At 37.6% G+C, this 20,360-nt stretch overlaps 1 protein-coding gene across 11 annotated transcripts in view; it reads right to left on the bottom strand.

Annotated features, from left to right (window-relative positions):
- PTPRM (protein tyrosine phosphatase receptor type M) overlaps positions 1–20,360 on the bottom strand; it is an 835,753-nt gene that overhangs the window by 273,149 nt on the left and 542,244 nt on the right. For 6 of the 11 annotated variants that reach the window (XM_050767360.1, XM_050767362.1, XM_050767361.1 and 3 more), the window contains one exon: positions 14,486–14,560. The exons of the other annotated variants lie outside the window; for them this stretch is intronic. In XM_050767360.1, the coding sequence (XP_050623317.1) occupies positions 14,486–14,560 (75 nt within the window). The remainder of the gene's footprint in view (positions 1–14,485; positions 14,561–20,360) is intronic. 11 annotated transcript variants of the gene reach the window in all.

The raw sequence follows: 20,360 nt of genomic DNA, 5'->3' as shown, positions 1-20,360 counted from the left end.
TCTGGACACTAAAAGTCCAAGAGAATTATTACTGCTCTTACTATTTTGATGAAATAGTTTTATTTTTTCCATTTGAATTTCTCAAATCATTATAGAGTAATAAAATAGGGAAAGAAATTGTCAATAATTGGTTATCAACTGTGCAACTTTCACATAAAGTGAATAATCAAGAAAGGAAGTGGGGGTGGCTGCTTCCGAAACAGATGATTCTTGAGGATGATGTAGTTCAGAATGGAAGTTTCCAACCATTTGCTTGAAACTAAACTTTGAAGGCATTAAAATGGAAGCGTACTGTCCCTCAAAATTTCTTCCAGATTTGTATTGTAGGTCGTGGTCTGGACCTCATATTTACCTCTTAACATTTTTTCCCGTGGGAGAAAGGATTACCACAGCTTCCTGTACCAAGTAGTAGTTGTTTGTAAAAACCCCTTAGAGCTCTTCCCGCTGTCTGAAATTTGTCATTCGCCATCTCATCAAAAAGTAAGTATACCTAGTCTATTCTGTATGCTTGCTAGAAGTATCAATATTTCTGAGGCTCAAAAAATGTAGAGTCTAGCAAATTGCACGAGATGTGTGACATGGCTTTCCCAGGGCCTAAGAGCTACACACACAAAAGATGGCCTTTAAATTAGCCGGGTGTGGTGATGCGCGCCTGTAGTCCCAGCTACTTGGGAGGCTGAGGCAGGAGAATGGTGTGAACCCAGGAGGCGGAGCTTGCAGTGAGCAGAGATTGCGCCACTGCACTCCAGCCTGGGCGACAGAGCAAGACTCCGTCTCCAACAACAACAACAAAAAGATGGCCTTTTAGAATTGTGATGAGGACTCACAGGGTCTTAGGAGAGAGTAGAAGTCATGCACTCTCCAGACTCTCATTTAGTAAACACACAATATTTCCTTCAACAATAAAGGGCTTTAATGAATATGGCTTATATTAGTTGTGGCATTCTGTTTAATATATTCTAAAAGAGGGTCTTCAATTATAGGAAGTTTCAAACTCAGGCTGGGCAAAGAATTATTTGGAGAGCTTTGAAACCTGCAGATGGCTGGGTTCCCCATGGATTCTGGATCAAAGGTCTGAGGTAGGACCCAGGAATCTATGTAACACCTTTGAGGATTCCCTACACAACATGAAGAAATACCCAACTCCGGAACCATGGCTCCCAATTACGAGTGGGAAAGTTTTTCAGACTATGGCAAATGCGAAAAAAATGTAATGGTGTTGTTCTTCTTAAAGCATCTCCTAATATAACACTATGTTACTTTCTCAGTGATCCAATTTCCATCATTGATTGCATGATTGAAAAGATCCTTTTATACAATGAAGAGGCAAACCTGGTGGAATCAAATCCTAATTCACGACTAGCCCCAATATGTAGAGATTGGAAGACACTCTGAATTGTAAAGGAATTTAAAGTATATTGATCAACTGCCTGGGTGCTACTAAATAAGATAGGAAGGAAGAAAACTAATCTTTTTGAAGACGTACTTTATATTCCAGGTACCTTATATAATTTTTATTTAATATTATACCATGAAGTATAATTAATATCATTTGACAAATGAGGAAACTGAAGAAACAGAAGCCATCAAGATAAACAGCTTGCCCTAAGGCAGTGAAAGAGAAGGAATGGTGCTACACTCTGAACCCAGGGTGTCTGACTGTGAAGCCTACTCTTATTTCATTGCATGACAGCATCCCCCAATATAATCCAGAAAACTCGAGTGATTATTACTCATGCTATGGAATACAAGACTCAAGTTTAAAGTGATCTTGGTCAGTTGAAAAGAGAAGAGTCGAACGAAAGAATGAAAAAGAAAAGTACAGAACAATGCAATCAGGAACTAATAATCCTGAAAGAAAAACAAGAGGACAAAGGACTTCCTGGCCAAAGTGCAGAAAAGAAAGATCTGGTAATATGATCAATACAATTCTGAAATGTACAAGAGCAATGGCATGTGTATAATCCTGGAGCATGATATACTAGTCATCGTGTGGCTGATGAGAAGGAATCAAAGGAAAGAAACACAAATGATTGACAAGGCAGAAAAGAAGGACCACAAAGGAGGAGAAAAGGAACGAGGGTCATTTACCTACTGCAGGAGAAGGCGAGCAGGTGCCCTGCCACAGGAGCTTCCCAAGAGGAAAGGTCATTTCTTACCACCTTTGCTGTGTAGTGATTAACAGTCTCTTGAACACGGTGGGCACCTGACAAGTCTTTACCGAACGAATATTGTAAAAGACACAGGAAGCATTTGCAAAGAGAACAATAATCATGAGTGGTCTGTGTATAGATGGAGAAAAATATTTTTGAACATATAAACACAAAAGCAGGAGTTCAAGTTCGTACAGAGGAAGGCTGAGAGAGGCTTTCCCCTGTCTATGCACAATGCAGTCAGTATTCAGCAAAAGAGCAAGTAAATTAATTTTGGTTGTATTCAGTCCATAAAACTGGAATAAATTACAAAGGAGGTTTATTCTGCCCTTGGGTTAAAGAATAGTCACCAGACACTAGAGAGATCAGTTATTATTGTCCTTCCCAATCTCTAACAAGTCTAAAACTGCTATACCTTTTTTCTTTATTCTCACTGACATCTATTTCTCTTCTAGATTTTTATACCTGACTCCCAAGCCGACACCTTAGCCAGTGTCTTTGACATAGTGCAGTCGTATGAATCTTCCTAAATAGCTCCAATCGAGTCACTCTTTCATTTAGAAAAACAAGATCAAATCCAAGAGTTTCTAAATGATTATTTCAAAAGGCCTTCCATGAGCTAACTCTAACCCCCTTTCCTAATATTATGCCACCCTCCTTTCTGAAATACACCAAATGGAAATGCCCACTTTCCCCGTACCCTTAGTATTTCCCTTCCCAAGGCCTTTGCTCCTGCCGCACAGGAGCTTTCCCTACTCAATTTGTGTAGGTTCAAATCCTATCCATCTTCAAAGGCCACACATTCTAAATAGTGCTCCTAACTGCTTTGCAGAAAAGGATTCTCTCCCTGCTGAACTCCTAGAACACCTTGCTTCTCCCCTCTTGCACAGAACTGACTATTTTCAAACTTGAGTTCAGTTATTTTGGTAAATCTTTATGTCATACACTAAACACAAATTCCTTGAGACAAAATTAGTCTTACTCATCTTTGTGGCCCTCACATGACCTGGCTCATATGTTATCATGTATCCACAGTGCATGTGAGAACATGTTTGCGGAACCAAAGATCTCTCACGGTAAAGCTCACTTTAATTTTCCTGTCTTTCTCAATTGTACTCTTTTTTTTTTTTTCCTATTGATTAAAGTCCTCAGACATTGGGCAATGGGCATGATGGAGAACAAAAAGGAGGAAAAAGTAGAAGTGAAAAGTAAAGACAACAATAAATCTTATTTCATGGTCTCTCCTCCACAGACTTCCAGTGTTTACAGAGGGGTTTATTAAGAAGAGAGGCATCTTTGGCTGCTTTTGGATGATCTTACATGAGCAACAAGACAACATGCTAAGAAAGAAGGAAGAGGTCTGAACATGAGCTCCACTGAGGACGCCAAGAGATGGTCAGAAGAAAAGAAGGGTTTTTCTTAGTATGGCGATAACAGATGAAAGTCTACTGTGGTTTGAATGTCCTCTCCAAAATTCACGTTGCAAATTTAGTTGCCATTGTAACAGTCAGTATTAAGAGGTGGAGCCCTTAAGAGGTGATTAAGTCATGAGGTCAGAGTTCTCATGAATGGATTAATGTTATTATTGTGGAGTGGGTTTCTGATAAAAGGATGAGTTTGGTCTGATTTCTCCTCTGTCTCTCTTGCTTGCTTCTGCCTTCTGTCATAAGATGACCCTACCAGATACCAGCATAATGCTCTTGGACTTCCCAGCCTCCAGAACCATGAGTCAAATAAACTTTTATTGTTTATAAATGACCCGATTTGTGGTATTTTGTTATAGTCACAGAAAACAGAATAAGACAAAATCCTTACCAGAAAATTTGCGGCCAAACTTTCATCAATGATAAAAAGAGACTAACAGAAAGTAAGAGCATGGAAATAAATACTAGTGGCAAAATGTTATATCTTCAGCACTCAATGCTGTGAAATATATATCCATCAATGACTAGAAAGTTAACTGGGTACGTATCAGAGAGACACGAAGTGAGTATCTGTCAAGAATAAAGTGTTATAAACTCACTACTTGTAATGATTAAATAGATATAGGTCATTTGTCATGACTGTATATGGAGTTTGTTTTAGAAGTCTTTAAGCTAGCCAAAATTTCTGCTGTATATTAATTATAATGGTCTGGGGTTCTTCAGAAAGTAAAAAACAGAGAAATGTCTAATAAGATAATGCTAGTAGGATTCAAACTATTAAAAGTAATTTTATTTAATAAAATGGCTATCGTAGTCCTATGATCCTACCATGGGAGCATTTTCTGACTTCGTTACTCATAGAAGTAAGGCAGAAATATAAATCATTCCCTTTATTAAGTACCTAAACTGGCTAAAAGACACATGTAACTCACTTTGATGTCGTCTTTACCTATGTGCATGTGTGTGCCTTTGTACATAGACATATACCAATATCTAAAGAAATTATTCAAAGACATATAAGGAGAATCCACTGAATTGGTAGTACAATCACAAAGACTTTTGTTTATCATGTTTACTATGAAGAGATATTTCATAAAATTCTGAGTAAAAAAGACCAAATTAAATCACTGTAAGGACAACACCTACACAAAATCTCAGACAAAAGTTGGTATGCCAGTATGTGTTTTGACCAAGATCTCCAACTTGAATAAACTATGTTAAAATTAATAATAAGCCACAATTAATTACTGCATCATTAGCAACACCAATAAGTAAATTATACATATTAAACTGAACATCAATTACACTGCTCAAGTGATGCATTGCTTGGATATTTACTGGAGTAAATGGAAAAGCTCATCAGAGATACTGATCGATATGCTAAGCAGATGCCATTTATTAACTCCTAGGCAGGTGCCAAGTTTATTTTCAAACATTGTCTCTCAGAGATAGTTACTTATTCCTCTAAACAGGAAAACAGCATGTTGAAGAAAATTCGTGGCTAAGACCTATTTCTAAGTAAGAATTCTCATTCCCTTACAAATAGCTTTATATTTGTCTACTTTCATACCTGTCTGAAAAGGTTATTATATGAGATAATCTATAATCCATATAATAGAGTTCTATTAAAGTACATCCCCTCATGCTCTCTTGAGAACTGATGTTGTTGAAGGATAAACACAAAGAAAGGTATCCTTATTTAAACTAAGGACACCGAGGGACAAAGGAACCTCAAATGGCCAAGAAAGGGAGCCTGGTGTTCTACACAGTGTGCTGGGTGACAGGGAAGTACAAAACAGGTTATGCTCTGCTTTGGGCTATCACTGCTTGAAATAAAATAGCTGTATTTGAAAATGCAGTAACTTTTTTCATCAGTATCACCAACACCAGCATTTTTATCATTGCCAGCAGCAAGATAACAGCCTCGTCATGCTGATGCTGCTTATATCCCAAAGACAGGTAAATTGAAAATATCATCAGTGGGAGACTCATTACCGGTCTTCACATGTGATAGAATAATAATGTCCCTCTTTTGCTTCGGTGCTCCTGGAGACCACAGCATCCACATGGTGTTCATGTAAATAAAACCCCACATACCATCAAGAAATCCATTCATTTTCTCAGAAGTTCAATTTTGAATGTCTCTAAAGAGCTACAGTATCAACTTGGGACTGGCAGTGGCCTGGATTAATCACCAAATCACCTTGAAAGCCTCATGGGCCATAAAACAATCCTATATTAGACTAACAACAACAAAGTCACACAAGAAGCACCAGCAATTGCTATTTCCACTGCCTTCCCTTGGAGCCAGCTTTGTTCTCTACTCTACATACGTTTTTGCACTTGATGTCTCACCGCTAACTCTGAGGTAAAAAAAAAAAAAAATGGTATTCTCCCTCTTTTACAGATATGGAAGCTGAGATGTTGAGAGATCAAGAGATTTCCCCAAGAAGAAGCCTGGACTTGAACCAGGCTTGCTGCTTCTTTCCCCAAGAAGAAGCCTGGACTTGAAGCCAGGACTTGAACCCACTACTTGCTGTGTAATACTTTCTAAAGTGTGTGCATTGGGTGCCAGAGTTCCTGTGTGAACTTCCCTTTTAAAATCACAGTTAGGGAACTGTTGAGTCCAGATTCCTATCTAACATATTAGAAAACTGCCCAAGGAAGTGGGCCATGTGTGTTTGAAAATGATCTGGAGTCTACCCCTAAGGTAGACTTTCCCATCATCTGTACCATTAGGGGAAGGAGAGAGAACAAATTCCAGCAGGAAGTTCAGCTTTATCCTAAGTGGCCCACTGCAAGCTTGACATTTTTATTAAGACTTTTGATCTTTTTTAAAAGACTTTTGATCTTTCTAATAAAGCATGCAAATATTGCATTTCATTCCACAATACATCAATTTTTGACAAAAAATGTTTTTGCGTTATGTATCATCAAGGAACGTGATGCTCCCAGAAGATGCACCATGCTTGGCCTTGCGGTTTCATGGAGCCCAGGCTTTCCAGACAACAAGCATTTGAGATGGGACAGCAACTGCACAAGGGCTCTCACTCAACGGTTCCACCATGGAGAGCGACCTCTCCTCCCCTTTTCCTAAGGACAACCTCCCCAGACAGACAGAGGTTATTTCAAAAATATAGGGTAGCTAAGCTGGAAAAGCCAAGACTTGAGAAAGAATCAGAAAGGAAAGCCAAATCCAAGATCCTTTCACATTAAAAGCAACAATGGCAATTCTAAAAGTAGAAAAGTAGTACATGCATGTTGCAGACTGGGGAGGCAGGTGATATTTTTAACGTGATAGAATCTTAGAAGTCAATTTTTAAAAGACTTTGGGCCTCACTCTCAGCTCACTGGAGACATGGAGGAAGACGTTTCGACACTGATACTGCTGAAAGGGCAAATGAGGCGCATCTGCTCTAAGGACTGTGCTTTTTTTCTCTTTTCATTTGCCAGCCTCACTTCTCCCTTGATTCTTTGACAAGGTTGGTGAAAGTCTTTAAAGAATCCTTTCTTCAAAAACGGGCATCATTTATTCTAAATCAATTCTTGATACTTTCTTGATCTGTTGCCTCCTCTACGTCCTGCTGTCTTATGATGATGAAGGAAATTCTGACTTCCTTTCCATTCTGAATGGATCTAATATACTGGACCACAACCATAAATATTTTCAAAGAACTCTCACAAACACTAGGTATTTTATAATAATAGTAATCTAATTTATGTACAAGAGAGCCTAAATCCAAAGTCAACCACAACGTTCTCACATAGCAGTACAACGCAGCCGTTTGCCTACGGATGTCACTGGGATCTTCAGACTTAAACCTGTCAGACTGGATTTTGATTCCTTATATTTTAAATTGTAGTAATAATTTCTTAGAATAAATAAAAGGATGAAAATAAAAATATTACAATTGGTATCAATCGACGGTACAGCCAGAGAACAGCAACTATGTGTCTAGTTCCATGCTAGTCACCAGAGTAGAGAAAGAACTAGCGACACAGACATTGTCATTCAGCTTTGATAAGTACTTAAAAAACATCCAGGCCTTTCTCACTTTTATTAATATCAAGAATGAACTGGTTTTACTTAAAAACTGAAATAATATGTTTCCTTATCAAAAAGGCAAGAACAATTTAACTATCAATATAAAATATTTCATGCCAAAATCTTCAAGTGTCATTTAAACTGAAAGTATTTTCTTTTTCACAGAATTTTGTATCTTTTACCAAACACTTGGCTAATTTTGAGCTCAAAACTTTCCTTTCAGTATTCTTTCTGAATATGCATAATACACCAAATTAACGTCAAAATTAAAAGGTAGGTTTCCTAAAATATAAAATTTCAATACATGCTGTGCAAGCCAGAAAGCTCTATGCCTTAAGCAAACAAAGAGAGTATAAAATATTGCTTCGGTTTCCTTTATCACAGTGCTGATAGAAAGGAAAACCACAAAACAGTATCAAAAAATTAAATTGTTTTTATACATTGAAAATCTTTTACAGAGAAATTCTTGTTTACATAATAAAAATGGAAAATAATACAATTTCAGTGCAATATACAGGTTTTAAAATATATTATTTCTGAAATCAAATACATGACATTTGACTCAGTATTTCATTCCAAAAAATGACAAGAGAAAAGGAACGGCATCCCCCACGGTACGCCTGTATCCTCTCACCATTTTCTTGTAACGATACTGTTTTATAGATGGAACTGCCATAGCAAAATGACCAATATAACACATAACAGAACAAAAAGGGCAATAAATCAACAGTGACACTGTAGCCCATTAAAATGCAGTCAGCTGGTATTGCAGAAAGAATAAAATTTTATCCTCATTTTATATTCTTTGTAGCCAGAAAGGAAATTTCAGAATCCTCAAGCAGCCCTTCAAAGAGATGCTGAAAATCCAACCAAATTCTCCTCACACCAACCCTCTGTATTAACTTCCGTAGCCAAAACACATGGCACTAATGTCCCCCTCTGTCATTTAATATGAAATGCCCACAACAGTGCATGTGAATTGTTCATCATCTATATTTACAGAATACTGCATGTGACAAAAAGTAAGATACCTAGTTAGTTGGAAAACGGTAGTATTAAGTTAGCCACTTCTTTCAATCAGTTGGTTACCTGCTTAAATGAGTTTAGCCATTTTTTATTTATAAAGAAATCTAAAGGAGGCATTTTCTTCCCTTAATTTTTATCCAAAATTCGCTCAAAAGGTTAAATTGAAGCTTCTGACACTGAAAAGGACTCCAGTATCATATAGATAGTATGTTTTCAAGTGCAACTGAGTATATGTTAACTTAGTTTATTACCCACTCACCACTATTACAAATAGTTCAAGATGTTGGTAAGCTCATGCAAGTGGAGCATTTATTGAACTGTTTATGTTGGTCTTAACAAAGGCCCTAAGTATGAGTTCCTGCAGAGCAAAGAGCGTACCCTACACTTCCAGGAATGTTCCTCTCTAATGTAGAGCTCAAGGTATGGCCGGCTCTCCGACGGGTGAAAGCTCATCGATGGAAACGATGAATGAATGGATGAATGATTGCTTCTCTAGTATACTAGAGGATAGTGCTCACAGGACAGCTCCCTAAAGCTACATATTTCAGTGACAGAAAGCTGCAACTTTGGTTTCTGTCAGAGCTACACTGTATGCACTGTCTGAAGGGAGGCTAACTGGAGGGGGTCTGTGTAGCTCTTGGTCCAGCTGCCCCTCCTGAAACCCCATTCACCCTGACTGCAGTCACAGCTGGAAGTGCCACTGTGGCAGGGATGTTACTTTTTTTTTTTTTTTAAAAGCAGTGTGAAAATTAGTTCACTCTTCAAGGGAATTTTATCTTTCACAAATAACTTCATCCCATCAAAGAAAATACAGCTGGACTCTGAGTGCCGTTCATGTGCCAAGCACTGAGTGGCAGGCTGAGGAAAGTTTGAAGATACATAAACTATGGCCCCTGGAAGGGATTCTAAGCATTCCTTTGATATGGCTGACCCTGTCCCTAAGTTCCCTAGCATGTGCTCCTCCATGCTGGCTGCAGCTGGTCCATTCTCCATGACCAGTACTTACTGTATTAATTTCCTGGCTTTTAACTCTTCTATTCACATCGACTTCCTCTGTTCTTTTTTTTTTTCCAGTGTGTTGGATAGTTTTCCATTTCTTAGTTTTACTTTCAGTCTTTTGGCCTTTTTCATCTCTTCTCCAATGTTTCTAGTGTGGCTGGAGTATACAGTGCAAACCTGATCCTTTCTGCCCCTCCTAAAACACTTCAATTGCTTCCCACTGCTCCTGGGATCAAGACCAAAGTCCTTAATGTAAGGTACACAGTCACAGTTGGCCTTCTTCTGCCTATACAATCTTACTGCTCACGCCACACATTCTTTTTGCTCTCTGCTCTCCAGCCATGATGACCTTTCTGCAATTCTTCATATCTGCCTATGCTTCATCGCACCACAGGACCTTTGTATGTGCTGTTACTGCTACCGACTAAGCTAATGTTCAGTAAACAATCCCACCATCTTCAAGCCATACGTTGTCCTCCTTGCTACTCAGTGTGGCTAAGATCCGATCAGGTATATCTTCATCTTACAAATAGAGAACCTTGGGCCCACAGAAGGACAGACATTTAGCTCTGCCATGGTTTACTGCAGATAAAGAGGACTTAGGATGTGAGGTGGGGGCTGATGGGTAGGAAGTAGAGAAGTGGACAGACACAGTCAGCGGAGTAGGAGGAAAACAGATAATGTTGGTAGGAGTGGCTAGGCCATTCTCTTAGAAAATCAATTAACATTCAACCTTTTTAATGGCTCTTGCCAAAAGCAATGGCTGACTGAAATTATGCTTTTGTAAGTGGGTTGAAAAACCATTGGTTTGTTTTATTTGCAATGGAAAAGCTTATTAAATTTATATATATATATATATTAAAAAGAGACATATTTTGCAATCTTGCAGAAAGTAACAAAATCAGTCAAAAGAAGACAAAATAAACCAGTTTCAAAATATTCCTTCCCTCAATCAAAATTTGCTCAAAATTTACTCACAATAATAAATGAAAGCTATAAAATACCTAGGAATAAATTTAGTAAGACAGGTCATCAACTGTTATTCATTCAGTCATTCAGCAAACAATTCAAAATACTTCCTGGGTGCCTGAGGGCTACACTGGGAACAGGAGAAAGCTGTTTCATGCTTTTGTGAGTTGAAACACCTAGGGTTTGTTTTATTTGCAATGGAAAGGTCTACTGACTTAAAATAAACATATATATAGCATTCTCCACAGCATGTCATGGTTGGCTGGGTTATTAAATCATAAACAAAGATATCTTAATTTAAAATAAATAGCCTAGATATATGTGTAAGATAAAAAGGTTTTAAAGAGATTCCTAGCATGTATAGCTTTCTATTTTCTTCCCAAATCATTTCTGTATTATGAACAGTGAATCACAAGATAAAGGGAAGAAAGAGACTAGGGGCATTTCCAATTTCTAGAACTTTCTCTGTGTGTACTCTTTAGAGCAGGATTTCTGAGGTAGACAGAACCTTCATTCCAGTCAGACATTCCACTCCTCTTTACTATCTCCTAAATCTAGTTAGTAACTTAGCAAAGCATTTTTTGACAACTGTGGATGACAACTCATTAATGGGAAATGAAATCAATTTAGAAGGTAGCAACCAGAATTTTTTTTTTTCTAAAATGAAAAAGAAAAATGTAGAACAGAATACAAAAATCAGGGTATATCTTATGTATGCAGTGAGCAGTGTTGGAAGTATGGTTCTAAAAGTTTTCGTTGCAGTTAAACTTATATGTATGTATATGTGTGTATACAGTACTGGGTGTTGACGTATTTGTTATCATTGATTGGGGTCAAGAAGTTTAAGCAACACTCCCCAGGGCAATGACAGGACTGCTCATGAAATGTCCTCGCATTCCACAAACTCCTTCTTTGGAACCCTCCTGACATCTGGGCCACTCAAAGATCTCAGTCAAAAAATATTTATGAGCATTTTTTTTTTTTTTGAGACAGAGTCTTACTCTGTCACCCAGGCTGGAGTGCAGTAGCTTGATCTCAGCTCACTGTAACCTCTGCCTCCCAGGTTCAAGCAATTCTCCTGCCTCAGCCTCCTGAGTAGCCATCATGCCTGGCACAGTCCTAGGTGCTGGGGTCAGATCACCAAGGTTCTTGTTTTCGTGGGTGGTAGACAAGTAGGGGAGGGCCCACTTACACTAAGGGAAACCTAACCAGCAAGCACCACATACCAGTACGACAGGGACAGCAAGGCGAAGGACTCATGACCTCACAAAAGCTTCCCAGTGCAAGTACAGCATCAAATAGGATTTTTAGGGGCAAGATGTCAGCACAGTTAGAACAAAATGAACAAAAAAGAGCTGAAGGCACTTCAGAATGTATACCTCCTGTATCTTCTATTGGCTTCTGGAAGGGCCAGGATTGATCTATTAAACACAGCGGTTGAATGGGTCAGAGATGGAAACCGTTCAGAGCTGTCCCACTGACCATTTCCTAGGCTGTTTGCCACAGTGAGAAACGGTTTGAAATACAGGTCCTTTGGTTCCCATCAGTTATAAAACTGCTGTCTTTTCTTAGGTTGGCTGAATGACAAGTATGATACTAATTTTTCACTCATCTGAGTATGCACTTATGTTGGTTTTGGGGTTACTAATGCAAATGTACTTGATGCCAAGGTGTCTAGGCAACCATACAAAGTAAAACTCCTGAAAAGAGTTAGTTGATTCATACCTCGCACAGATAAGGTGCTCAATAAATGTCAAATAAATGATCGAATGAATTAAGTCTCAGGCTTGCGGTATGACTCCTGAATAAATCCCTTAAAAAAAGACAGTGTTACTTCTATCGAAGTTGATGGGTGATGCAAATGGAAAATGCAAAAGAAATATCATTTGAGTGTGAATTCATCTGGGTAAGATTAACCATCATTAAAACCAGCAGTAAGTACTGAAGAAAGAACAAGAATATTTTTTACTGGTTTTTGAGGCTTATTCTGACACTCCATCATTTTAATCCCTAATAAACCAAAGTAAATGAGGTAGATCACCTGTAGCTCTTAAGAGGAATAGCAGCCACACATTGCAGTTGTGTGTGTGTCCTTTGGACTAGCTCCAAAATAATGACACTCACTGGGTCTGAATGCCTTACGACAGGGGCTGCTTTATGAAGTATCTTCTCAATCAGGCAAGTTTTAGAGTGAAAGCTATATTCAGAAGGTTCGCTTACTTCATTCCTAGTAAACAACATGCTTCATTTGAAGTTAGTGGATTAGAGGTAAAGCTTGGGAAAAGGACTGTTGAATTATATTTCATAAGTACTTGTTTTACGAAGGTGGGAACAACCCATTTTTAACAATGTACTGATGAGTCTGGTGCTGGCTCAGACAATGGGTGGTTAGAGTTGCTGAAAGATCCCAATAACCTTCAAGATGGACTCCTAATCGTACGCAGAGTGCCACAGGCCAGTCCTGAAAGGTGAAGGTTTTAGTGGGGAGGACTTAAGAAAGGCACTGTCCCTCAAATACTTTTACTTGTGGGAAGAACACTTCAGAAGCTTGGGAGAAGGAAGAGTCTGTAACAAGTAGAACTTCAATCAGGAAAAGAAATACTCCTAAAAGAAACTTGAAGGCAAGGGAAACAGAACTGTCAATAAATTGATAGCTTTTCGGCCCTGAAATAGAGAACTGAAAATATGTGCAGAATTCCAGTGGAGAAGGAAATAGAATTATTTTACATTTCTTTACCTTATAACACCAGTCTGTAATTTTCCTGAGGCTTAGCTTTCTTTATTGTCCAAAATAATAAGTTCACAGAACAACTTAAACATTTGTAATTTATTACCATGAGTTAAGCTTTACCATTTTCTTAAATGTTAGGGGACATTGCCTAGTTTCACACACAAAAAACAATTGCTGGAGTGAAAATCATATAGAAAGTAGTTTCTGCTTCTTACTTGGCTTTCATCAGGCCTAGACTATATGCAGGTGCTTCTGAAACCAGACTTTTGAGTCCTGCCCATGTAATTATGTTGGAAATCTTGACAATGACTTGCTTTTGTTGAAGCAAAAAAGTTTGTCTTCTGGAGTTCACTAGAAGTAATTTACTGGACTCTTTTCCTATATGAATGTACAGAGACGTCTACAAGGCTTTAGCGGGAAGAGTGAACAAGCTCATTTCTCTTGGTATAAGGAAGCACAGTTCAACTCCGTGACTCTAAGCCAATTTTTCTAAACTTTCCTAAATTATTCAAAGCATCTGACTTGCAGATATGGCTCTGCATGATTTATATAAACACTGTGCTTTGCAACAAGGATCTATAAGGAATGCAATCAGCTCTGCAACTACTGTATGTACACACAAAGCTGTTAGAACATTGTCACCCTTAACACCTTTGGGGGGCTTCATTTAATAATACTGGCATCCAAGATTGTGTATAGCTAAATGTATGTGCAAACTAGACCAGGCAAGGTAAAAAATAAACCTCTTGTACCCTTAAATCTCAATACCATTTTAGACTAATTTGGAAAACTAGGAATATATCTTTATGTATTTTGTTGGAAACCCTGTTTGATGTTATTGCTATTTCAAGTCCAGCAAATTTCATTTCTATATAACATTAGGCTAGAAAGAAACATACCAACAGACCAAACACACAATGAAAACATGCAGTGGAGTTGTACTTGATGCATGGATATAAATGTGCACACAGAAGAGGCCAAGCATGTCACTTAATTTAATACGAGCAAAGGTCTGTACCAAGGGTCTGAAACATTGTAAACAGGCCTTAAGCAAAGGAGGAAATGTAGAGGGGAAACAAAGCTGAGAAAAATGAGTGGGAAATGGGCAAGATGACTCGTCTGTACTCAAACATCTGACCTGTTAGTTGGCCGTCGCCTGCAGCGGGGGCGATGCGAATGTAAGGTGTTGTAAGCTGAGTCACGATTATCGCAGCTAAGGCAAAGGAAGATTTCCAGGTCAGCATGCATGAGGGAGAAAAAAGCCAGACTGAAGCTAGGCTAGCAAGAAGAATCCCCATCAGTATATCAAATTGTCTCAACTTTGTTCTACCAACAACAAAAAGAAAAAAAAAGAAAAAAAAAAAAAAACATAGCAAGGTGCTGAATATTCTGAATTCGTTTCCCTTAAACAAGCCCTAGTCAGGCAGTTGGATTTCTAACTATGACACAGTTGCAAGCTTTGGCTGAGATCTTGGATAGATCAACTGAAGAAGAAAAAAAGGAAAACAAAACCAACAACATCCATCCTAAATAAACCTGAAGACTGAGTAGTGTTTCCAATTGAAATTGAGCGTGGTGCTTCAAGATTCATTGTTAATTCTGGTGATCCAAACTTTAGGCTTTTAGAACTTATTAGGTTGTTGTAACATTCTATTGTTGAACTCACAGTATTTTCTCTTCTTGCTAAATCACCTTTGTAAAGAAGAATATTATACTCTTTCGCTAAAAACATTTTTAGGTGAAAAAATTTCTCTGATATCTAAATTTAATGCAGATTTCCATTTAGGAACTTTATTTTTTCACTTTAAGAGAAAAAAATGCATCTCAAAGTATTGGTTGGAAAAGAATAGAAACTACAAATTGCCTTTGCTATAGTTATCATGGTTAACATGCGAACAAAGAAATGATTAAGAGCCTTGAAGCAGACCAGGCTGCCTTCTTAGTTTACTTGCACAGCTCAGCAGTTGTGTTTAAGTGGTTAACATTAATGACACACAGATATTTAAAAAAAAAAAATAGAAAATTAAAACATCAATTCTAACATGATACAGCTGGAAAATGATGCAAAGAAAAAATATTGGAAAATTAAGGACAGGCTTACATGAAAGATTACTAATTTACATGGAACAGCCTGGGTACTATTAGAAATGTGGCAGCGAGTAAGGAAAATAGATCATCTACCATCTGCAGACAATTAAACCCAAAACTGCTGCTGCATAATATTTTGAAATATCCCTCTGCATCATGCAAGCAGTGCTGCTTACAACTAGACAACTGCAGCAACTGAGTTAAAAATGGTGTAACAGTCTTTCACACATTATTAATGAAAAAATTCTAGTTTTGTCAAGTGAGATTAACAAACGAACCGTTTGGTCAGAGAATAGGCAGCTCCCAGTACATCAATACATTACAGAGATAATTTTCTTAATATGGCGTATTATTCAATTTTGAATAGTTATAATAAGCTGTACACAGTAAAATGTTATTTCTAAGATTATTACAAAGTTGGTACCAATTCCAAGTTTCATACACATAACATTTTTGTTTGGTCATAGACTAATGTTGCTCCAACCAATACTCCCATGCGGTTCTGCATTATCTGTAGGAGAGTCTGACCTGTTCTCCTTTTGAGAAAAATGAAATTGTTTTATAGAGAAACAGAGCAGGCCAGGTGCCGTGGTTCACACCACTAATCCCAGCACTTTGGGAGGCTGAGGTGGGTGGATCGCTTGAGCTCAGGAGTTCGAGATCAAATGAATAACATGGTGAAACCTCATCTCTAAAAAAAATACAAAATTAGTCTGGTGTGGAGGCTTGCACCTGTAGTCCCAGCTACTTGGGAGGCTGAGGCAGGAGGATTGCTTGAACACAGGAGGCAGAGGTTGCAGTAGTGAGCCAAGATTGTGCCACTGCACTCCAGCCTCAGCAACAGAGGAAGACACTGTCTCAAAAAAAAAAAAAAAGAAAGAAAGAGAAAAAAAGAAAAAGAGAAACAGAGCACCTAATATCCAAAAAGGTAAACAATATGAACAAAAAGTTACTTGAAAATAGCTATGTCAGTCAGCCAGGTATTCACAAATAAAAAGGAACTCAAACTATAATCAGAAGTTAAGTCTACCATGTAAAAAGTATATTATAAATATCAGGAAGGATTTTTATATGATCTCTATGTTCTGCTTTGTAAAGTGTTTATTTGTAACTATTATTTTTCGTTATGAGGAAAAAATTTGATTATGCCATACATTATCTTCTAATGGGTCAGCAGGCCCACCACCTGCTTTTGCAAATAAAGTTTTATTGGAACACATGCTTGTTTATGTATCGCCTATGGCTGCTCTTGCCCAGCAAGAGCAGAGCTGAGTAGTTGTGACAGAGACCATATGGCCCACAAGGCCTCAAATATTTATTATCTGGCCCTTAACATAAAAAGTTTGCTGACCTCTAACTTAAAATATCGATAAAGATGCATTATAAAAGAGAATTATCACTAAGTTTGGTGATACTCTCTTTTATAATGAAAAAAGATACAGGATTTATCAGCTCCAGATATTGTCTTCAAAGTACAGAATTGGAATAAAGACAGAAATTCCAATCCTATACTTTGAAGACAGTATCTGGTGCTGATAAACGTAAGGTCCCTGTGGATCAGACTTCTAAATGGTCATTTCAGCTATGTGCAGTGGGATCTTCTGGAACTTGCTGAGCCAGCATTTACCTAACTGCATTTTGCATGACTTGACTGTTCCTTAAAAAATGAATTTGGATCAAATACATTTGGAAAGCATAGAGTTTTTCAAGTTTCTTCTCTTTAGGAACTTCTCAGGGGGCCTTAATATACTCATGATGTACATTATCAAGACTATTTCAGATCATGAAAAAAGTACATTTTCTCTATAAAATGCTGAATGATGAATGTTACTGTTCCTATTTCTAAATCCAAAGCCTAAATAACAGCAGATTAGCATATATGAGTGGTCTTGCTATATAATTCATTTTCTCATGTAGAGAATATAAGAAATTAAAAGGAATCTTAATTAGCTTTACATCTCAACAGACAATCTTTTCAGTTCTTTTATCAGCGCCCTTTCATTCTGTACCATTATGGCCTACAAAGGATAGTATTTCATTGAACAAAACAGTGAACAGAAAAACAGTCTGTAGAAACTTCTCAAAAACCTTAGTGATTAAAAAAAGAAACATTCAAATTTCTGAATATAGAAATTATATCAGGACAATAGAAATCCTTCAAAGTTTCCTCAAGGTCTTCCAATAAGCCATATTTATGTTCCATTACAATTTTAAGTTAAATAAAATACTAAACTTACAAAAACAGTGAAATGAATAATCTTTTCATGAAAAATTCCCTTAAAATATAACATTGAAAAAATGCTTTGTTTTCTTTTTGTTTAAGGCTTACAGTCTGATTTCTCTAATACTTTTGGAAAATAATTTAGCATGTGTTTCTATGAAGCCTTTGTTTTGATTTCTGGCTAGACCAGGGGTGTCCAATCTTTTGACTTCCCTGGGCCACACTGGAAGAAGTTTCTTGGGCCACATGTAAAATACACTAACAACAGTCGATGAGCTTAAAAAAAAAAAAAAAAAAAGCCCATGCATAAATCATATATATCTATATCTATATCTACATATATATATATATATATATTTTTTTTTTTTTTTGAGATGGAATGTCACTCTGTCATCCAGTTTAGAATGCAATGGTGCAATCTCAGCTCACTGCAACCTCTGCCCTCTGGGTTCACGTGATTCTCCTGCCTTAGCCTCCCAAGTAGCTGGGATTAAAGGCACCTGCCACTGTGCCCAGCTAATTTTTGTATTTTTAGTGAAGACGAGAGTTCACCATGTTGGCCAGGCTGGTCTCGAAATCCTGACCTCAGGTGATCCTCCTCCTTCAGTCTCCCAAAGTGCTGGGATTATAGGCGAGCCACCATGCCCAGCCAAATCTCATAATGATTTAAGAAAGCTTAAAAATTTGTGCTGGGAAGCATTCAAAGCCATCCTGGGCTGCATGTGGTCCACAGGCCATGGGTTGTACAAGCTTCAGCTAGATAATAGTCAAATAACAGCAAGGAGAGGATCAAATTAACATATATGACTGCTCCCCATATATCAAAACCCAAAAAAACCCCAAAGTACTTTTTTTGTTTGTTTGTTTTTTTGTTTTTCGAGACGGAGTCTCGCTCTGTCGCCCAGGCTGGAGTGCAGTGGCGCGATCTTGGCTCGCTGCAAGCTCCGCCTCCGGGGTTCACACCATTCTCCTGCCTCACCCTCCCAAGTAGCTGGGACTACAGATGCCCGCTATCACGCTTCGCTAATTTTTTTTTTTTGTATTTTTAGTAGAGACGGGGTTTCACTGTGTTAGCCAGGATGGTCTCGATCTCCTGATATCGTGATCTGCCCGCCTCGGCCTCCCAAAGTGCTGGGATTAAAGGCGTGAGCCACCGTTCCCGACCAGCACTTTTATAAATCAAGGAGGCACTCAAATAATTTTTAAATGGACAACAGGAAAGCTCCCAAATGGGTATACTGCCAAGGACAAACATGCGGTGCCATAATATTATGAAAAAATCTTATTTTATGGAAGATTAATACAATGTACATGGCTTAAACTAATTGTTACATCAATTAGAATGAATAGACCTCATTAAATATAAGAAATCTAACTTACAAATAAGACATTTGTAGTTTTAGTGTACCCTATCAGTTTAGAATTGATCATCAGTGAAGCCTTCTAAAACTAGCTACAAAGAGTTTCCACCCTACTAGTTGCCATGAGACCACTATGGTGAATATAAAAGCTAAAGAAAACACATACACCAATCACTAAAACACAGTTGAACAAGTGGTCATTAAAAATCCAACTATAAAAATGTGAATGTTAATGAAAAATACAATTTCACAGATTTTAAGAAATACTTAAAAGCTACTCTATTCACTCCACTATACAATTAAAAACAATCCCTTGAATTGGGCAGGTAACACATAAACATCACGTATACCCTGGTGTATGGTGTCTTTATCGTTTAACTCAAGAGAGAATATTCTGTGATGAGTTTGCCTATAGTTAACATGTACCTATAGGAAATTTATCTAGGTGCATAAATGAAGAGGATGCATAAAAATATAGACAATCCCCCACACATAGGGAGATATATAATAATACAGCTTAGGTTTCTTCCTGTCTAACTTTTATGAAGTTAATATTTAAGATGATGAGTGTCAAAATATATCTTTGGAATATGATTAAAATAATCACTACATTAAATTTATAAATAGCATGAAATATATTTTTAAGAGACATACCCTTACTTTAAATTATAAGCTAGCTCTTAGTGAAAACAAATCCACCTCCATACTTTCTCTATAAAGATACTTGTCAACAGTTGTTTCAGGAGAACACTGAAATCTTTGTACATTCAAAATGTTGCTTAGGAAAGCAATTCTGTATCTGAAAACTCAATTAAGCCATCGCAGTGTGAGCAGTATGTGGCAACACACACTCAGGATGTTTGAACTCTTTTACATTTTAAACATCTTTACTCTGTGGTACCAACAGTTATTAGATCTTCCATTTCTCTGTTTTGACTATGTAGTCAAGATGGAATGGCTTCCCATGTTGCGAGAGAATTTCCAGTATCAATAAGGACAAATTTTCTGACTCAAAGGTGATGAAACATTACACTGTGCTGAAAGGAGGGTTGCTGAATTCGTCCATGGAGAACTTAATAAAATAGCGCAAAACAGTGTAGTTTTGCCTGGAGGGAGAATATCTTCCAAGATTTCCTCTTGTGCTATGACTTGATGTAACAGAAATGACAATGTTATGCAGTAAATATTAAAATTTGTTTCCCTCTTTTCCCAAAAGAGGTTCTTTGGATAGAGTTTGTTGCTGTGTAAATGTTTGCAAGTGACTCAGAAAATAGGAGTGGGGAATATTTAGTCAATCAGGTCATCTGATTGCTTAATCATCCTTTGGTGAATTGAAAAACAAA

This window comes from Macaca thibetana, chromosome 18 (assembly GCF_024542745.1).
Source record: "Macaca thibetana thibetana isolate TM-01 chromosome 18, ASM2454274v1, whole genome shotgun sequence".
Lineage (NCBI taxonomy): Eukaryota > Metazoa > Chordata > Mammalia > Primates > Cercopithecidae > Macaca > Macaca thibetana.
Note: the sequence above shows the minus strand (reverse complement) of the source record. Positions and strands in the feature narration are given on the sequence as shown.